General features: G+C 44.4%; 3 protein-coding genes across 3 annotated transcripts; all 3 read left to right on the top strand.

Annotated features, from left to right (window-relative positions):
• The first annotated feature begins 176 nt into the window (after positions 1 to 176).
• LOC102703463 (glycerol-3-phosphate 2-O-acyltransferase 6-like) lies at positions 177 to 2,899 on the top strand. The gene is made up of 2 exons (XM_040521002.1): positions 177 to 907; positions 1,744 to 2,899. Exons 1-2 carry the CDS (start codon positions 281 to 283, stop codon positions 2,617 to 2,619), a joined length of 1,503 nt encoding a protein of 500 aa, XP_040376936.1. The 5' UTR covers positions 177 to 280; the 3' UTR covers positions 2,620 to 2,899.
• A 2,178-nt stretch (positions 2,900 to 5,077) lies between these two features.
• On the top strand, positions 5,078 to 10,190 carry LOC102703187 (serine carboxypeptidase 3). Its single transcript, XM_006648162.3, has 9 exons — positions 5,078 to 5,499; positions 5,671 to 5,839; positions 6,591 to 6,710; positions 7,371 to 7,514; positions 7,601 to 7,751; positions 7,976 to 8,064; positions 8,150 to 8,408; positions 9,326 to 9,459; positions 9,831 to 10,190. The coding sequence occupies exons 1-9, from the start codon at positions 5,201 to 5,203 to the stop codon at positions 9,957 to 9,959; spliced, it is 1,494 nt and encodes a 497-aa protein (XP_006648225.1). The 5' UTR covers positions 5,078 to 5,200; the 3' UTR covers positions 9,960 to 10,190.
• Positions 10,191 to 13,206: 3,016 nt separating this feature from the next.
• LOC102704943 (protein WALLS ARE THIN 1-like) lies at positions 13,207 to 14,881 on the top strand. The gene is made up of 3 exons (XM_006646715.3): positions 13,207 to 13,460; positions 13,565 to 14,320; positions 14,425 to 14,881. The coding sequence occupies exons 1-3, from the start codon at positions 13,252 to 13,254 to the stop codon at positions 14,618 to 14,620; spliced, it is 1,161 nt and encodes a 386-aa protein (XP_006646778.2). The 5' UTR covers positions 13,207 to 13,251; the 3' UTR covers positions 14,621 to 14,881.
• The last annotated feature ends 3,133 nt before the right edge of the window (positions 14,882 to 18,014 follow it).

Genomic DNA, 18,014 nt, shown 5'->3' with positions numbered 1-18,014 from the left:
GTTGCGCGGCAAATTTAACCAAAGTCCCATTCGGATCGCGTAATTGTCAAGCTCGGAATCCGAGTTGGACTCGGTGATCTTTGCAGGCAGAGCCGCTCGACGTCGCCATCCATGGCCGCGGTGGTGCCGTTCAACAAACAGACCAACCCGTCGACTCCACTGCCCTACTAGTTGCCACCGGGCAAGCAAGCGTCGTCGCCGTGTTCGTTTTGCTCGCTGCTGCGAAGAGCTCGGGGACCTCGCCGGCGACTGTCTTCTGTGCGTGTGTGGCGTGACCGACATGGCGCCGTCGGCGGCGGGCAGGTCCTTCCCGCCGGTGACGGCCTACGACGCGTCGGCGGGCGCGAGGCGGACCGTGGCGGCCGACCTCGACGGCACGCTGCTGGTGTCCTCCTCGGCGTTCCCGTACTACTTCCTCGTCGCGCTCGAGGCCGGCAGCTACCTCCGCGCGCTGGTGCTCCTGCTCGCCGCGCCGTGGCTCCTCGTGCTCTACGTCGGCGTCTCCGAGGCCGCCGCCATCGGCCTGCTCGTGTTCATCACCTTCGCCGGGCTGCGCGTGCGCGACGTCGAGGCCGTGGCGCGGGCCGTGCTCCCGCGCCACTACGCCGCCGGGGTGCGCGCCGACACGTGGGCGGTGTTCCGCGGCTGCGGCGAGCGCCGGGTCGTGGTCACCGCGTCGCCGGCCGTCATGGTGGGGGAGTTCGTGCGGGAGTTCCTCGGCGCCGAGGTGGCCGGCACCGAGCTCGAGACCTTCGCCTCCGGCAAGCGCTTCACCGGCCGCATCAAGGCCGTCCTCGTCGGCAAGAAGAAGCGGGAGATCGTCGAGAAGCTCTTCCCCGCCGGCGACATGCCCGACGTCGGGCTCGGCGACCGCGAGAGCGACCACGACTTCATGGCCATATGCAAGGTACACTTAGCCGACGATCCAAAGCTCCAACCTTTCATTTACCAAATCAAATCATCCATGAACAAAATTGAGTTTTTTTTGCATCATGTGGAATTATTTAGAACGCGATAAATAAAATAAAATAAATGTGAAATTAATTGTGGTAGGAAACGTACGCTGCGCTGTGCTTTGAGTGTTCATGGCCTCAATCTAGCTGGCTCATTTGTGGTAGCAGAGTAGCAAGAATCTGTACGCTTCTTAGCTTTTTTTTCCTGCCTTTCTTGGATTGCCTTTTCACTCCATTCCTCGGAAAGATCAAGAAGGCTCTAGCAATTTTCTGTTTCTTTCGGTGATTAATGGGGTATGAAAAAACCAACGATATATTTTAAAAAAAAGTAAGGTATAAATAAAATAAAAAAGTATATATATATATATAAATATATATATAATTCTCTTAACAATCTAAAAGTTAATGTTGAAAAATAAAATACAACATAAAAACCTTAAAATCAACTTTAGATTTAAGATTAAAAATTTAAATTTTAGCTAAAAGCATAAAAAAAAAAGATCGGCACGTAAATCTTCATTAGCTACGCTAAGCTATGCAAAATCTGTGATCAGAACTAAATATTGATTGTTGGTACCATCACATCCTTTACTAGGCAGTTAGCAGTTGCTTCTTCTTTATTTCACTTCCTTTTTAGCTCGTGCTGAACTGCTGATTTATTATTGATTTTTTAATTATATAATGTTTTTCTTCAGATTAAATAATCTGGAGTTTAGTTAAGTTTCTCATATTAGTAAATAGTAATATGCTAAGTTGTTAACCTTTTGTTTTGGCGCCAAATTATACGCAGGAAGCATACATGGTGCCCAAGAACAAGCGCGCGCCGCGAGCCGCCGCCGACGAGCTGCTGTCGCGCGCCATCTTCCACGACGGCCGCCTCGTCCGCCGCCCCGACCCGGCGAACGCGCTCTTCGCGCTGGCCTACCTCCCCGTCGGCTTCGTCGTGGCGCTCCTCCGCGTGTTCCTCAACCTGCCCGTCCCGGCGCGCTTCGTCCGCCACACGTACCGCCTCACCGGCATCCGCCTCGCCATCCGCGGGGCGCCGCCGCCGGCGCCGCGCCCGGGGGCGCCGGGGTCGCTCCTGGTGTGCAACCACCGCACCGCGCTGGACCCCATCATCGTGTCCATCGCGCTGGGCCGCCCCGTGACGTGCGTGACGTACAGCGTGAGCCGGCTGTCGACGGCGATCTCCCCGATCCCGGCGGCGGCGCTCACCCGCGACCGCGCCGCCGACGCGGCCCGCATCGCGGCGCTGCTGGAGAAGGGCGACGTGGTGGTGTGCCCGGAGGGGACGACGTGCCGGGAGCCGTTCCTGCTGCGGTTCTCGGCGCTGTTCGCGGAGCTGACGGACCGGATCGTGCCGGTGGCGGTGGCGGCGCGGCAGGGCACGTTCTACGGGTCGACGGCGAGGGGGTGGAAGTTCCTGGACCCTTACTTCTTCTACATGAACCCGCGGCCGGGGTACGAGGTGACCTTCCTGCCGGCGCTGAAGCCGGAGGAGACGTGCGTCGCCGGCGGGAAGAGCGCCGTGGAGGTGGCGAACCACGTGCAGAGGGTGATCGCCAAGGAGCTCGGGTTCCAGTGCACAACGCTGACCAGGAAGGACAAGTACATGAAGCTCGCCGGCAACGACGGCAGGGTCGCCGCCAAGCCCAAGGCCAATTGATTCCGTCGTCACTCGTCACGACTATTCTTTTTTTTTTCCCATCGCTGGTCCAAATTATGCGGGCCGTTGGATGCTGAAATGTGTATTTGATGGACGGCTGATATATATACTAGTAGCAGCAGCGTATCTCCAATGTAATGCGGGCCATGTGATTTTGCGGCCCATTGACCACGGGAGGCCCAATAATGGGCGACCTCTCCATTGCCATGGCCCAAGAGCTTCTGTAAAGATAACCAGATAAGAAAATGTTATTTTTCTGCTTTTTTTTTAAATCTCATAATCAGGAATCGAGTTAAAACTTGGTAGTATTAGCCGTAGCAGCTCTTAAAACTTAAAAAATAATTACCATTTTTAAGGTACTTGGAAGAACATCGTCATTAATTCACTATGGTCACCAGAAATTCAGATAACTGAATGTTACAGATACAGAAGCTGTAACTGAATGTCTCGCCGGAGTGTCGGCGGCGGCGAGCCCTTCGGCCACAATTCGCCATCAGCTCTTGTGCTAATTTATGTGTTGATTTGGAGCTTCAAAAACGAACGTGATTTTCTTGCTTGGTGTGGTGGATGGCATAGGAAGGTTTAGTGGAGCTTAATTAAGACATGTTCTTGATTCCTTTTGCTCCTTCTGCAGCTTAATAGCAGTAATAATCTAATACCATATCCAATGTCTAAATATACAACAGGAATAGCAGCATATCCAATGTCTAAATATACGATCGAGGAGGCTTCAACTAATCTGTGCAGGTCTCGTTGACAGCTCATAAGATTTTTGTGGACTCGTTGCTGATCTCTTTTGCTCTCTCTGCACTACTCATAAGCTTAGTAATGTAATAAAGCCAGTAGTAGACTAATAGCACATCCCAAGTCCTCAGCGAGAGTGACGCGATGCGCAATCACCTACTGATGACGCTGACGAGCTGTATCCTCCTGAACCTGAAGCAATTAAGCAGTAAGCTAGCTAGGCAAGGTTCGGCGATACTGACAGCTTAATTAATTTGCAACAAGATTAATTAGGCAGGAATAGTTGCTTCGTTTCAAGGCTTTTCTGGTGTCCATGCATGTGGTCAGATCACCTCGTCGATCTCAGCCATGAGCTAATAATAATAATAATAATAATAATTCGTTAATTTGCCATGCTAGTAGCAAAAGCGAAGCAACCAGCAACTTGCGATCCAATAGCATCAATCGATGATGCGTCAAGGCTCATGACGCTGCTGCGTGCAAGGAACCCTGCGACATGATGTTTTGGAGCTCTATTGCTGCCTGATTAGTGTGCTCCCAAATCTTAGGACTGATTTTCTGACCGATGCGTGTTGCAACCTACTGTACTAACCTAACCTATTAGTACTAAGTACTAATGCAAATGCTGCATGCGTGTTACTGAACTACTGTCCATTACACACAAGATAAACAGGTTCTTCCTCATCAATTCAACATGTCAACTGCCTTCTGAAAGAACTGTTTTGTTGTACCTTACAGGAGGGAATTCTGACTCCTGTTACTGTCAACTGTCAAGCACTGTGGTCTGATGCTAATGCTGCGGAAAGTAGATGGTACTAGCATAGCAGAAGGGTTCACTTAATGACAGTATTAACCCATATATGGATTGTGAAAGTGAAAGTGTTAGCTGATCGAGTTGCCAAGACAGGGACAGCTCCATGTTAAGTGGGGCATCACATTCTCCAGCCTTGCAAGCAACCCAAACAAAGCCTTCCATTAAACACACCACATCTTGTACACTTCAGTCATTGAGATGCAGGGAGAACGACAGTGATTCAGCCAGTTTTTACGGATCTGAAACTACTGCATGTGGAAGTTTGAGACGAGTCTCTCAGGATTACGGCTGCTTTCGTACTAGCCTGCACAAACCTCTTTTTAAGTCACTCACAGTCGGTACTACCAAATGGCAGAAAGTCGCTTTGAATTAAATCTGAAGATGTCACCAGCCAACAGACCAAACTGATTTTCTTTGTATTTTTCGATTTCGGCATTTTTTGCCCATGTAATGCCATCAAAAGGAGCCGCAAATTCAGTTCACAGAGCTTATACACAGACTGCCTAGGTGTTCTTTTCTTTACATTTTGGATTTCCGTTGGCATATTTTCTAAGCTACTAAATGATGTGCTTTGTAAAAAAAATATGCATAGAAATATCTTATATGGATTTTCTAAAGAAAAAATTAATTTTTCTATAATTATTTCGATCATTTATGCTCTCAAATTGATAACAAAATCAAATAAACCATAAAATCGAAAAATCTCGTGAGAAAAAAAAAACTCCGCTTAAAAGGGGTCAGTTTGGTGAAGCTGGATTCTGTTTAGTCTGTTCCACTCCAGAACAAAAACAATCATGCAACCAGAAGAAAACTATGAATTTTATCAGAATTATTATTTCAAATCCTACCCAGGACCAAAAATCGTCTTCGAGCTCCAAAAGGCGAAGAAACCAAAAAGAAAGAAAAGAAAGAAAGAAAAAGGAGGAATCTGGCTGCTTGGATTACATTGGAAGCAAAGTTAGTTACAAAACCCAACTATAAATTCGGAGGGAAACCTCTCCGGTTTTCCCCCACGATTCAGCAATGGCAACCGTCCGCGTCCACCTCGCCGCCTTCCTCGCCGTCTTCCTGCTCGCCGCCGCCGCGGAGGCGCTCCGGCTGCCCCGCGACGCCAGCTTCCCCAAGACGCAGGCCGAGCGGCTCATCCGCTCGCTCAACCTCCTCCCCAAGGAGGCCGGCCCAGCCGGCGGCGGAGATGTGCCCAGCGTCGCGCCCGGCGAGCTGCTGGAGCGGCGGGTCACGCTACCGGGGCTCCCCCAGGGAGTCGGCGACCTCGGCCACCACGCCGGCTACTACCGCCTGCCCAACACGCACGACGCGAGGTGATTTTCGCAGCCCGAATTTTAGCTGTAAAGATGCGTTTTTTTTTTTTTGAGTTTGCTAGTTCATGCAAAGTATAAAAGCTCTTGCTTTTCTTTTGTTCTTGGCAAATTTGAGTTCTTTTTCCAACTTTGAGTTGAGAGTTTTTTTTCTGGATTGGGTGTTCCTTGCAGGATGTTCTACTTCTTGTTCGAATCGAGGGGAAAGAAGGAGGATCCCGTCGTGATCTGGCTCACCGGAGGACCCGGCTGCAGCAGCGAGCTGGCCGTCTTCTACGAGAACGGCCCGTTCACCATCGCAAACAATATGTCGCTTGCTTGGAACAAATTCGGATGGGACACGGTAAAGATCGATCGACTTATACGTTACTGCACTGTACGCTTAGTAATTAGTACGATAACGACGCAGACTTGGTTATATTTGCATCATCGCTTGCAAGCAATCCTGTGTTTGTACAACATTGGAACCAAATTTGGTGAGAGCAATCATGTCAAAACTATTTTGACCTGTGTTGACTAAAAGACTGCTTAAACATGCCGCTTAACCATGCTTAACCAAGTGAAAACAATGTCAGTTTCAGTCTTTCAGAGTTCCTCTCTGTTAAAGCCAGTAACTGTTGTGGGGGAAAAGTCATGACCGAAGAATAGCATCCTTGCTATCCTCCGTTACTAACTTTGGATAACTGTTACCACTTACCATATTTTATCTCTTATTTTAGTTGAAGAAAACCTCTTGGCCTATAACTTTATCCTTGTTATCCGTTAGATTTTTACCATGTGTCGTTCCCTTTGATGATCGCCTCCTATGCCACCACTATTGTGCTTGTTAGTGTTATTGTTGTTCACATGCAAGGCAGCAAGAGTTTATGAGTTTATTAAGAACAGTGCTTCCCTTTAGAACTGTTCGTTATTGGTGGACATTATTTCGTGATAGAATTTTTTATACTGTTCCAAGTAGTTTCATGATGTCGTTAACAATTGCAGTGGTCATTGCTGCAGTCAATTCACATCTTACATTGAGATGTTTTGTATCAAACCTACACAGCATCGGTTCCTTTGTCTCGACCCCTTCTGATAAAGCTCTATTCTTGCAGATTTCAAATATAATTTTTGTGGATCAACCCACTGGAACTGGCTTTAGCTATAGCTCTGATGATCGTGATACTCGTCATGATGAGACAGGTGTCAGCAATGACTTATATAGCTTTCTTCAGGTACTACTTGCAACCCCTATAACAGACACGTTTTCCTTTTTTTTTATTTGTTTCATCAATTCCACGTCATGTCTGATTATGCTTTATAAGCTTGGCCAATCCATTCTTTATAACACTAAGTACTAAATACTAACCAAGAAATGTAAATGCTCTCTAGCATAAAATAATCATAACCAATATGTTTGTTTCAAACACTTCAGGCTATGTTCTTAATTCTTAATATTAGTTCCACATCAGAAAATAATGTTTGCATACTGTAGTACTTGACTAAATGAACAACAGTCTAATAGTGGGGGTAGGTATGTTTGTTTCAAACACTTCAGGCTATGTTCTTAAATCTTAATATTAGTTCGACATCAGAAAATAATGTTTGCATACTGTAGGTACTTGACTAATTGAACAACAGTCTAATAGTGGGGGCAGGTATGCTCCTGCCGATATGCCAAACTATTTCTGCCTTGTCAATTTGTGGACTGGTGATCTTAGCTGATATGATGCTCATGTAAAAGTAATTGCTACCATACCCTGGAAATTGTCCAGGTTGGAATTGGGGGTTGCTTACATAAAAGGCTGCATTAATCTGAGACATGGCTGTTTTGAGTTGTTGACTTAAGCAAAATGGAAGAATAATGTTTAGCAATTTCTTGATTCCCATACCAGGTGTTCTTCAAGAAGCATCCAGAGTTTGCGAAGAATGACTTCTTTATAACTGGAGAATCTTATGCTGGGCACTACATTCCAGCATTTGCCAGTCGGGTTCACCAAGGAAACAAAGCAAACGAGGGCATTCACATAAACTTGAAGGTATGATCCTTACCCAAGTTTTCCACATCTTTTAACTTAATTGCTTCTTTGCTAATCTGCATAAATTTTCCCTACTTTTCTTGAAGGGTTTTGCGATTGGTAATGGCCTCACGGATCCAGCAATCCAATACAAGGCTTACACAGATTATGCATTGGATATGAACCTTATCCAGAAATCAGACTATGACAGGATCAACAAATTCATCCCACCATGTGAATTTGCCATTAAGCTTTGTGGTAAGTACTTTCCACCTTTGAGCAAACCAAATAAACCTAACTATTTTGAACCTCCTGAATGAATAATGCTTTGAGAAACCAGTTAGGGTATAAATGGGTTCATCACAGTATTCTCTATATTTAAGCTCTGAGTCAATGCGTTCTAATAACACCCTAAAGGTTCTCTTCATATATATATATATATTTTTTAAAAAGACGGTTGTTTACGCCTACTCATTTTTCAGGTACCAATGGGAAAACATCTTGCATGGCAGCATACATGGTATGCAATTCTATTTTCAGCTCCATCATGAAGCTTGTTGGGACAAAGAATGTAAGCAATGGCTAGAAGCTTAATAAACTGACTACATGGCATTGGTTAACCAAGACTGAAAACCTATACATATTCTTCTTTGCAGTACTACGACGTTAGGAAGGAATGCGAAGGCAAACTTTGCTATGATTTCTCAAACTTGGACAAGTTTTTTGGTGACAAAACGGTCAAAGAAGCTATTGGAGTTGGTGACCTTGAGTTTGTCTCATGCAGCACTACGGTTTATCAAGCAATGCTGACAGATTGGATGAGAAATTTGGAAGTTGGCATCCCAGCTCTACTTGAGGATGGAATCAATGTGCTTATATATGCTGGAGAGTATGACCTCATATGCAATTGGCTTGGTAAGGATACATGGGGATTAATATTTTCTCTAGTCAGTTTTGCATTTTTCTTCCAACTTACCTATACTGCAATGCCTTGCATGGAAAATAATGGCACATAGTCCCACATTTGTTAATAGGATATAAAATTTTAAAATTTCAGCTGATGCTCTAGCCTAGTTACGGATGCATGACAATTGCTAACAGTAAATTCAGTTCCATAGATGTAGGGTTGGTACCTACTGGAGTGTAGTAAATAGCACAATTCAATCAATCAATGTTCTGGCCCTTCTGGGCACTAGTAACACAGGCGTGCTACAAGCCAATCTACCCTTGTTTGTAATCGTAACTATCGTTAGAACGCTTGGTGTGGTAGTTAGATTTCTTGATAGTTGATGTAGTCAATGCAAGTGTTTCATGTAGGAGGTGTTTGTTTTCTTAACTATCATTCCACCACGCAGTTTCCACGATTTGTATGTCCTGTTTTCATAGGCCAAAGAAAACCCAAAATGAAATGTGTAGCAACAAAAAATACTACCAGTTGGATTTCTGCTACTCCAGACAAGCTTGTGCCATAGAGGCTCAAAAGTGTGGACTGCAAAGTAATGCAAAGTGATAGCTTTGAATGGCTTGTGTCAGGCCAAAAATCAGTATAGTATTTCGTTTTCGTTTTGTTCTTTACTTGTTTTGGGTTGAAAAGGTGTTCTAGCTGGATCTACTACATCTTGCCTTGGGAAAATATAAGACGAAACGCATTATAGTTTAACTGCAAGTTGCAACTTTTCAGTTATGAAGGAGCTTTATCAAATCCTGATTAACCTAACATCTTTCACATTGTTTGCTAGCTTTGTGTTCTTCGTTGTCTTGCATGTCCATTGCCAGAATCTTTAACGGTTGTGCAGTTAATTCATCAAGTGTAACATTTCCTGTGTATGTAGGAAACTCGAGGTGGGTCCACTCGATGGAATGGTCTGGCCAGAAGGACTTTGTATCATCTCATGAGCTGCCATTTGTAGTAGATGGTGCTGAAGCTGGTGTCTTGAAGAACCATGGGGCACTCAGCTTCCTCAAGGTTCTCATCAAACACTTTTACCTAATTAATTTCTCGTGATTTTTTCCATATATTTTTTAAAAACTAATTGGTGCAAACTTAAAATGTGTTATATACTCTTGTGGCCAGCATGCCCAGTAGGAAAAGTAGTTGTCATCAGAAAACATCTGGTTTATGGCAGTGTTGATTCTACTACTTTCAAGAAGAATGTGACCAGATGGCCTAGTAAATATCATAACTATATTCTGGCATGGAAGGACCACTGAACCTGGTTAATTCTACCTGTCTAATGTTTGCAAGGAATTAGATTAGAGTCCTCGTGCACCTATGGATCAAGCAGCATGACTGAATTTTTTATTGACAAATAAATTGTTGCATCTATGCCAATGCAGGTACACAATGCTGGTCACATGGTTCCAATGGACCAACCCAAAGCTTCCCTGGAAATGCTGAGGAGATTTACTCAAGGAAAACTCAAGGAGGAATCGCTTCCCGAGCAACCGATGTATGCTGCGATTTGATCAGATACGACTGAAAAATAGCCTGATAGTTAGTAGTCTGAGTTGTCGTTTCACGGAGTGCCTGAAGTCTCATATTTCCCTTTTACCCTCTTTTTCCACTGTGTCAGCTGAATGCATGATCCTGAAAATAACATTGGCACTGCGATGTAACTACAGTTCCACTCATGTACACTGCTAATGAAAAATCAAATACATGAAAGGGCAACGTTTCAAAGGCCTATCTGCTGTTAATCATGTCAATGTCATGCCTCCAGTTCTCTTTTAGCAAAAGATAACATTGTGAAATTTTCTGGGCAATTAGTTGTTCAATCTGCTGATCAATGTTCGGATCCATAAATTTAATTTTTCATCATCAGAAAAAGGAGTGGTCCTTAGATTTGCCCTGCCGTTTGCAAACACGGTGTCCCTCTCCTACTCACAAGTTCAGATATATTTAAAGGGCTATGCTACAGATCTTCAGGAACAGCAGATCACATTCACCAGCCAACAACAAGCAATGCAAGACTAACCTAACCTAATGGCTCACATGAAGGAAAATATTGGGTTTTTTTTCCTTCACTAAAGCTTTTGAGGTGGCACAGCATGTTTTACCTGCATAAAGGTGTCCCTAGGGGTGTAATGTAGTGTGATGAGGAGTTGTGTGTTGTGACCACAAGGTTAAACAAATGCTTCCCCTGCATCTCCAGCTATGTAGTTTCAGATGCAAGACAGAAAAAGTTGCCACATTGTTATCTCAAGAGAGACAAAATATGAAACTAGATCGATTGTTGCATATGTACCTATACTGTAGTTTAAACAAGGAGATTGAATTTCCTAGATCCATGAAGCTAAGGGTGCAAGCAACCAGCTTGGTACCACTGGCACTGAGACATTAATTCAGTTAATCATGTCAAGAAAGCACAAATAATTTGCTTGACATACATAAAGGTATGTAGCTAAAGTGAGCTACATATGGCATAACCTTGACAGGTTAACCATTTCAGACAGAAGAGAGAATGACCAGATTAGCATCAGCAGGACAGATGAGATGGTGGCTGTCAGGGTCATGCAATAGCAGGGCACAAGAAACATCACTGTGAAGGGCTGAAGGCAAAGGCACCAGACAGACATGCTGAGCATGTATCCACCAGGATTGAGATACTTTACTGGTCAGAAATGGATGGTGAGCGAGGAGGAAGCTGTTCATGCAGTGGATTGCTGTCCTGTCTCCATGGAAGCCTGCAGGGTGTCCCCATGCCGCACATGAGAATTCAGAACCATTTCAAGAATACTAATCAAGCTGGATTTCTAATGGTTTTTTGTGTTTGTTCTCTGGTTTTGTTTGTTTCAGTTTTCATAATACTCATAGTAGGTCATTACATTGAAAGGTTAATTAAAAAGTTGAATTGAGCAAAATTATTAGATTTAGCTTATTGGACAAATGCAATTCTACCATGGATTAACCGCAAGATTTTATATATACATATATATAAGAATGATGAAATAATTAGGATAATCCACCCAAAAAGAAACAAGTATCGGTAGGTTTTAAAAAGACGGTCTACTTGTGATGTCTGTCCTTGAGGAAGACGAGTTGACACCATGTTTGATCGATACTGTACATCGGAGACTACTACCTGCTGCTAGCTTTCTCTTCTCAGTTCTCACTGTGCTTGTCCCCGTGGGATCATTCGGCCACGAGAAACTCAACCACTCCTCTGTGATGACTGATGAACAGCGGAAATTAATGGATGAATGCACACCTGAAACTCTGAATGGCAGCCTGTTCGGTGAGATTTTTGTCATGACCAATATGACACCTCGTAATAACAAAGGAAAAAAAAATGAACTTTGGCCGACTACTTGGTCGGCCCAGCCAAAAAAAAAGAACAAAAATGAAAACAGTATAATTAGTATACTTGAACTTGCAAACTCAGAAAAAGGCACTCCCCTCGTTAAGGGTGGCGTTCGGTTTTTTCGGTTTACTCGGTTTGGTTTCTTCGGTTTAAGTTAAGATCTGTTTGTGTAAAATAGAAACAAAATTAGATAAAGAAAAAAACAAAACCGAATTTGAAAAATCCGTCAGTTTTCTTCGGGTTCGGTACCAAACAAGAGAAACCTCATACATGCATGCTGTAAGGAGCAAATAGTTGATGAGTCTCGCACCTATTGGCCATGTCACATATGTATGGCGCACGACCCACGATGGTTGATGTTCCTCTCATCTACTTGGAAAAGAAAATTCTGCGCATGCATATGCTAATCGTTCGGGACGAGACGACTAACCAACTCCTATGAAAGAAAATAATTCGGTTTGCAGCAAATATAAACCGATCTCTAAATCGGTTTTCGGTTTAGATCAAAACAAAAACCAAACATCCAACCGATAACCGAAAAAACGCTACTTCAGTTCGGTTTGATGCGGTGTTCGGTGGCCGGTTTATTTTTGCCCATCCCTACCCATCGTTTTAAAATATATGTATTTTCTACATGTTTTTCAAAACAAATATGAACGGAAAGATAGATGTCCATATACATCTTGTAAAACACACAGAAGGTCAGAAGCATTCATATTCTAGAACAGATTTAGTACACCCCCCAACCAAGTTTTGAATGAGTTTGTGTAGCTTTTCTCGTAAATACAGTTTTTTTTTATGTAAAGATAACTGCACGCAGCTTTAGAATGTTGAGAGCTGAGTTTCAGACTTTTGTAGGGGTGATTAACTTGTTCGGGAGAAAACGAAACAACACATTTACAAATAAAAAATAATTTATGAATAAAACTTGTATATACATGTTGTTTAAACTAAAAAGAAAAAATTAAAAAAACAAAATACAATAAGAATATCAAAATCAATTCTAAATTTAAGCTTGAAAATTAAAAAAATGACTTATAAGCAGGAGCAAAGATGGAGCTGTCTTCTTCTTCGATCGAGAGAGAAGTTTCAGACTTACGAGTTGTGTGATGGACAGCAAGCTGGTGAGCTGCCGGCCGGGTCAGGTCCACCATTGATGATCAGGGTGGTGATCTCCATACAGCCAGGCGTGGTGGTTAGCTACAGTATAGAGAGACAACAAGACGACACAAACATACACGAGGATCAAGTCCATTTGCATTTGCATAATTGCATTTGCAATGCAGCTGAGAGAGAGAGAGAGAGAGAGAGAGACGCACAGCTCACTGCACCTCCTTTCCCGATCCGATCGCCTCTATAAATTCAGCCATGCCGGCATCTGCATCACTCACTCACTCACAGTCTCTCGCTACTTCAGCTCAGCTCAGCACCTCTCGTCTAGCTACGTACGCACGATCATGGAGGCGGCCGGGAGGAGGAAGGCGTCGTCGTCCGGCGGCGGCGCGCGGCTGCATGTGGCGATGCTGGCGCTGCAGCTGGGCTACGCGGGGTTCCACGTGGTGTCGCGGCTGGCGCTCGACATGGGCGTCAGCAAGCTCGTCTTCCCCGTCTACCGCAACCTCATCGCGCTCTCCCTCCTCGCCCCCTTCGCCTACTTCCTCGAGAAGTGCGTAGCGTACTCCTCAATCTTGATATGAACTGGGAGCCATGGTTGGTTTGGTTGGTTAATCATGGAGCTCGCACGCGGTTGCATACGTACTTGCGTTGCAGGAAGGAGAGGCCGGCCATGACGGCGAGCTTGCTGCTGCAGTTCTTCTTCCTGGCGCTGTGCGGGATCACCGCCAACCAGGGCTTCTACCTGCTGGGGCTGGAGAACACGTCGCCGACGTTCGCCTCCGCCATCCAGAACTCCGTCCCGGCCATCACCTTCGCCATGGCCGCCGCGCTCCGGATCGAGCAGGTGCGCCTCTCCACCTGCGACGGCCTCGCCAAGGTCGCCGGCACGCTGCTCTGCGTCGCCGGCGCCTCCGTCATCACTCTCTTCAAGGGCCCCGCCATCTTCGGCCCCACGACGAACGGCCATCAGCAGCAGCAGCAGCAGCAGCAGCTCGCCGCCGTCATGGCCGTCGGCGACGGCGACAAGAAGAGCTGGACGATGGGGTGCGTGTACCTGATCGGGCACTGCCTGTCGTGGTCGGGGTGGCTGGTGCTGCAGGCGCCGGTGCTGAAGCGCTACCCGGCGAGGCTGTCCGTCACCTCCTACACCTGCTTCTTCGGCCTCCTCCAGTTCCTCGCCATCGCCGCCTTCCTGGAGCGCGACGCCGCCGCCTGGGTCGTCCGCTCGGGCCCCGAGCTCCTCACCATCCTCTACGCCGGCTTCGTCGCGTCGGGCGTCGCGTTCGCCGTGCAGACGTGGTGCATCCACCGCGGCGGCCCGGTGTTCGTGGCCGTGTACCAGCCCGTGCAGACCCTCCTCGTCGCCGTCATGGCCTCCCTCCTCCTCGGCGAGCACTTCTACCTCGGAGGGTACCAAAAAAAACTTTCAATTCTGCATCAACCACCAATTAATTAATTAATTAATTAATTTGTGTTTGATTAGTTCTTGCTAATTGGATGATTAATCGGTGCAGGATCATAGGTGCAGTGCTGATAGTGGCAGGGCTGTACCTGGTGCTGTGGGGGAAGAACCAGGAGAGAGCCACTGCTGCTGCAAAAGAAGCTTTTTCTTCTGCTGCTGCTGCTGCCATTTCTGACCAACCAGCTGCTGCTGATTCTTGCCTGAAGCAGCCATTCCTGCCGCCGCCGGCGACCTCGGACAATGTGTGACCGGCCAAGATGATCATGCGCTGGCACTGCACTACCATATGTTTTAGGCTAATTAATTCGTTAATTGATCAAATCAACTGCCCCCTGTTCAAGTACTTGCAGGTTGCAACCACCTGCAGGATGTCCAAAGCTGTGATGTTTGTCTGTTGCTGCTACAATTGCCGTCTGTTCAATTTGTACTTCCAAAGTCTCCAAGGAAAAAGAGAGGACCTGTATTTCACTAAACAATGTATTTCTTGCCAAAAAAAATTATATACAAGTTTATCGCCTCATCTCTGTAGAGTATATTTTTAATATTATAGTAGTTATTCATTTATACTATTAAAAATCAGGAAATATTTTATCTTTCGTCCATCAAAAGAACACAACCACATATGGAACATTCTTAGGTGATGCTTTGTCCTACAAGCTTTTTTTTTTTGACAACATAGATAAATACATCATTTGTTTAAAAATGTAACTATTTTTGGATTTGAACCTTGCCCCAAAATATAAACATTTTTTTTACTATTTACAACAGTAACTATGTCATCGATCGTTCCCCTTTCAAGATTCTTTTTATTTTCACCTCACCTCCCTTCCACCCATCGATTCATTATCTATTAAGCAACATGATAATCCTCTCTTCTTAATTTTAATTCATGCTATACAACACACACATGTTTGCATTTTGAAATAGAGGTAGTATGTGATATGCCACTCCACAAACATATATGTTTAAATTTGATCTATATAAGTCCAAAACAAATTTAATCTATACTCCTATAAGAGGAGTTCCTGTAAAGATGAGTAGTGGAGTGGTGAATCTGTCACCTACCCCACCACCAGCTCCTTTCTATTTTTTTTAAAAGGAAAAATAACTAAGACCTATATATCAAATCACTTTTATTAGCTCCCCTTTAAGAATATGTAATGATATTTTTAATAAAATTTCGTTGTAACGCATGGGCAATATACCAATAAGAGAAAATTTTACTTCACCCATAAAATACCGAGACTAGTGTATTTAACCATCGGAGTATCTTACTTTTATAGTCTTCCCAAAAGAAAAGGACGTGGAATTCTGATCAATAATTTGGCGAGGAGTACTATATTATTATAAATGTGGGGTTTGTGGATTGTGTGACCCGTGTCACATGGAACATTCTCAAATGATGCTTTGTCCAAATCATCGTTCTCCTCGCTTTGCTTTTTCTTTTGCTTAAATTTAGAAGTTAATTTTAAGGTTTTTTTATTGTAGCTTATTTTTCAGCTTTGGTTTTTATATAGCAATGCACATGTATATAAAAAATTTATTCGTAAATTATTTTTTGTTTGTAAATATGTTGGTTGAAATTTTAACTTAAAAACCCAAAAGATAATCCGCATGCACAGAATCATCTTTAAGTGATTTATAAACCATTGAGGACATTTCAACCAGTTCTTGGCATGTTTTTGACTATATTTGCACCCCAGAATAAACTTGAAAGATCGATCCGTTTAAGCAGTTCAAAAGATGGATGGCTAAATTGCATCCACTCTAAAGGGGGTGTTTAGTTGAGAAAATGAAAATTTCGGGGTGTCACATCAGACGTTTGACCGGATGTCGGAAACGATTTTTGGACACTAATGAAAAAACAAATTTCATAGCTCACCTAGAAACTACGAGACGAATCTTTTGAGCCTAATTAATCCGTCATTAGCATACGCGGGTTACTATAACATTTATGGCTAATCATGGACTAATTATGCTCCAAAGATTCGCCTCGCGATTTGTCACGTAACTGTGCAATTAGTTTTTTGTTTCATTTATATTTAATGCTCTATTTAGGTGTCTAAAAATTCAATGTGATGGTTTTAGGATAAAAATTTTGGCGACTAAACAGGGCCTAAAGACCAATATCCTCAAAGCGAGATCGATGCAACGGAGCACCAACTGACACATGTAGCTCAACTGTTCCTCCAAACCGAATGTCCAAGCGTATCTCCTCTCTTTTCTCCCTTTTCTTTTTCAACGTAGATCTCCCCCTCTTCTTTTCTGACCAGCACATCTCCACAAACACGGAGGATACTCCTATATAATATGTTCAGGAAGTCGCAACCATGAACATACACAATTCTTGATACACCTGAACTACAGGAGGAGGAAAATACAAACAAATCTGACGAAACTGAAGAAACTGTAAACAAGCTAGAACAACAAAAGCAGAATATATATTTGCAAAAAAGGCAGAATCATAGCATTTTTTTTAATGGCGAGAAAGGAGAAGCACTAGCGCAACCAATGGTGTTCCACTAAAAAATAAAGCACGAGGAAGAAGCAAAGAAAAGAAGAGAAGGCGTCGAGTGGAGTGAACTGTGAAGCATTTGTGGCGAGGATATCCATGGAAGATGCCGTGGCAGCCTGCCTCGCCACCGGCCGTGAGTTTATCCCCTCCGTCCTCGAGCCGCCTCGCCACACGCACCGCCAGTTTCATCCCGCTCCCCTATAAATTCGACCCTGCGGCCATGGCTGATGCTGCAGAGATGGAGCTGCGTGATTCCGGTCGCAATGTAGCTCTTCCGGGCGTGGAGATGGATAGCCGCCGCTGCTGCTGTAGGTGTCGGCGGCGGCATGTGGTCAGCTAGCTCCGGCGAACTCGCCGGCGTCCGGCTGCGGCGGCGAAGACGCGTCGGTGGTGGTGCTGTTGCAAGCGGTCGGCGACGAGGAGGATCAGGAAGCTTAGCGAGGATGGTGATTGATCATCGTGTGATCCATTGGTCTCTGCTCGATATCTGTCCGTCCTTGTGGCTTCTTGCTTGGTAGCAGGGCAATTTCAATCCTTTGGCATGTTTCTGTAACTCCTTTTTTTCTTCTTTTAATTTTCCCCTATAAAGTAATTAAACCTTTATTACTTGGGCACGTTTAATTACTCTATATATCTAATCGTGTTGTTATTTCTGCTCCGAACAAATACAAAATTAATACAGATTTCAGATACAGTAAAGTAGCGCTCTGAGCTTTCTTCAGCTATTGTAGATCAGTTTTGAGTTTTCAGTCAGGTTAAGTATTCGACCTCCAAATTAAGTTGTTTTTCCTTTTCTAGTTCAGTCACGGAATTCCTGCACTGACTTTCACGCAAACCTGTCATTAATCACGTGAGTAAAAGCACCGACAAAATAGGTCAATCAGCAAAACGCTGTAGATTGCGTGATTTCTTTCCATGCAGAAATTAAATACAAGCGCCCAATTAAAAACAGGATCACCCCTCTGATGGAGGTCAAAGACACTCTATTATTCAGACAATCAGGTAAGTGTGACAGACACTTACACACAGTCCAGCTTCCAGATGCGACAAATTCGGTTAACCGCTGCACAAATTTGACAAGTTCTTCAAGCTACTACATCCAAATAATGTGGAGGTCAACATAGTGA

Source organism: Oryza brachyantha, chromosome 2, assembly GCF_000231095.2.
Source record: "Oryza brachyantha chromosome 2, ObraRS2, whole genome shotgun sequence".
Lineage (NCBI taxonomy): Eukaryota > Viridiplantae > Streptophyta > Magnoliopsida > Poales > Poaceae > Oryza > Oryza brachyantha.
This window is presented reverse-complemented; position numbering and strand designations above follow the sequence as displayed.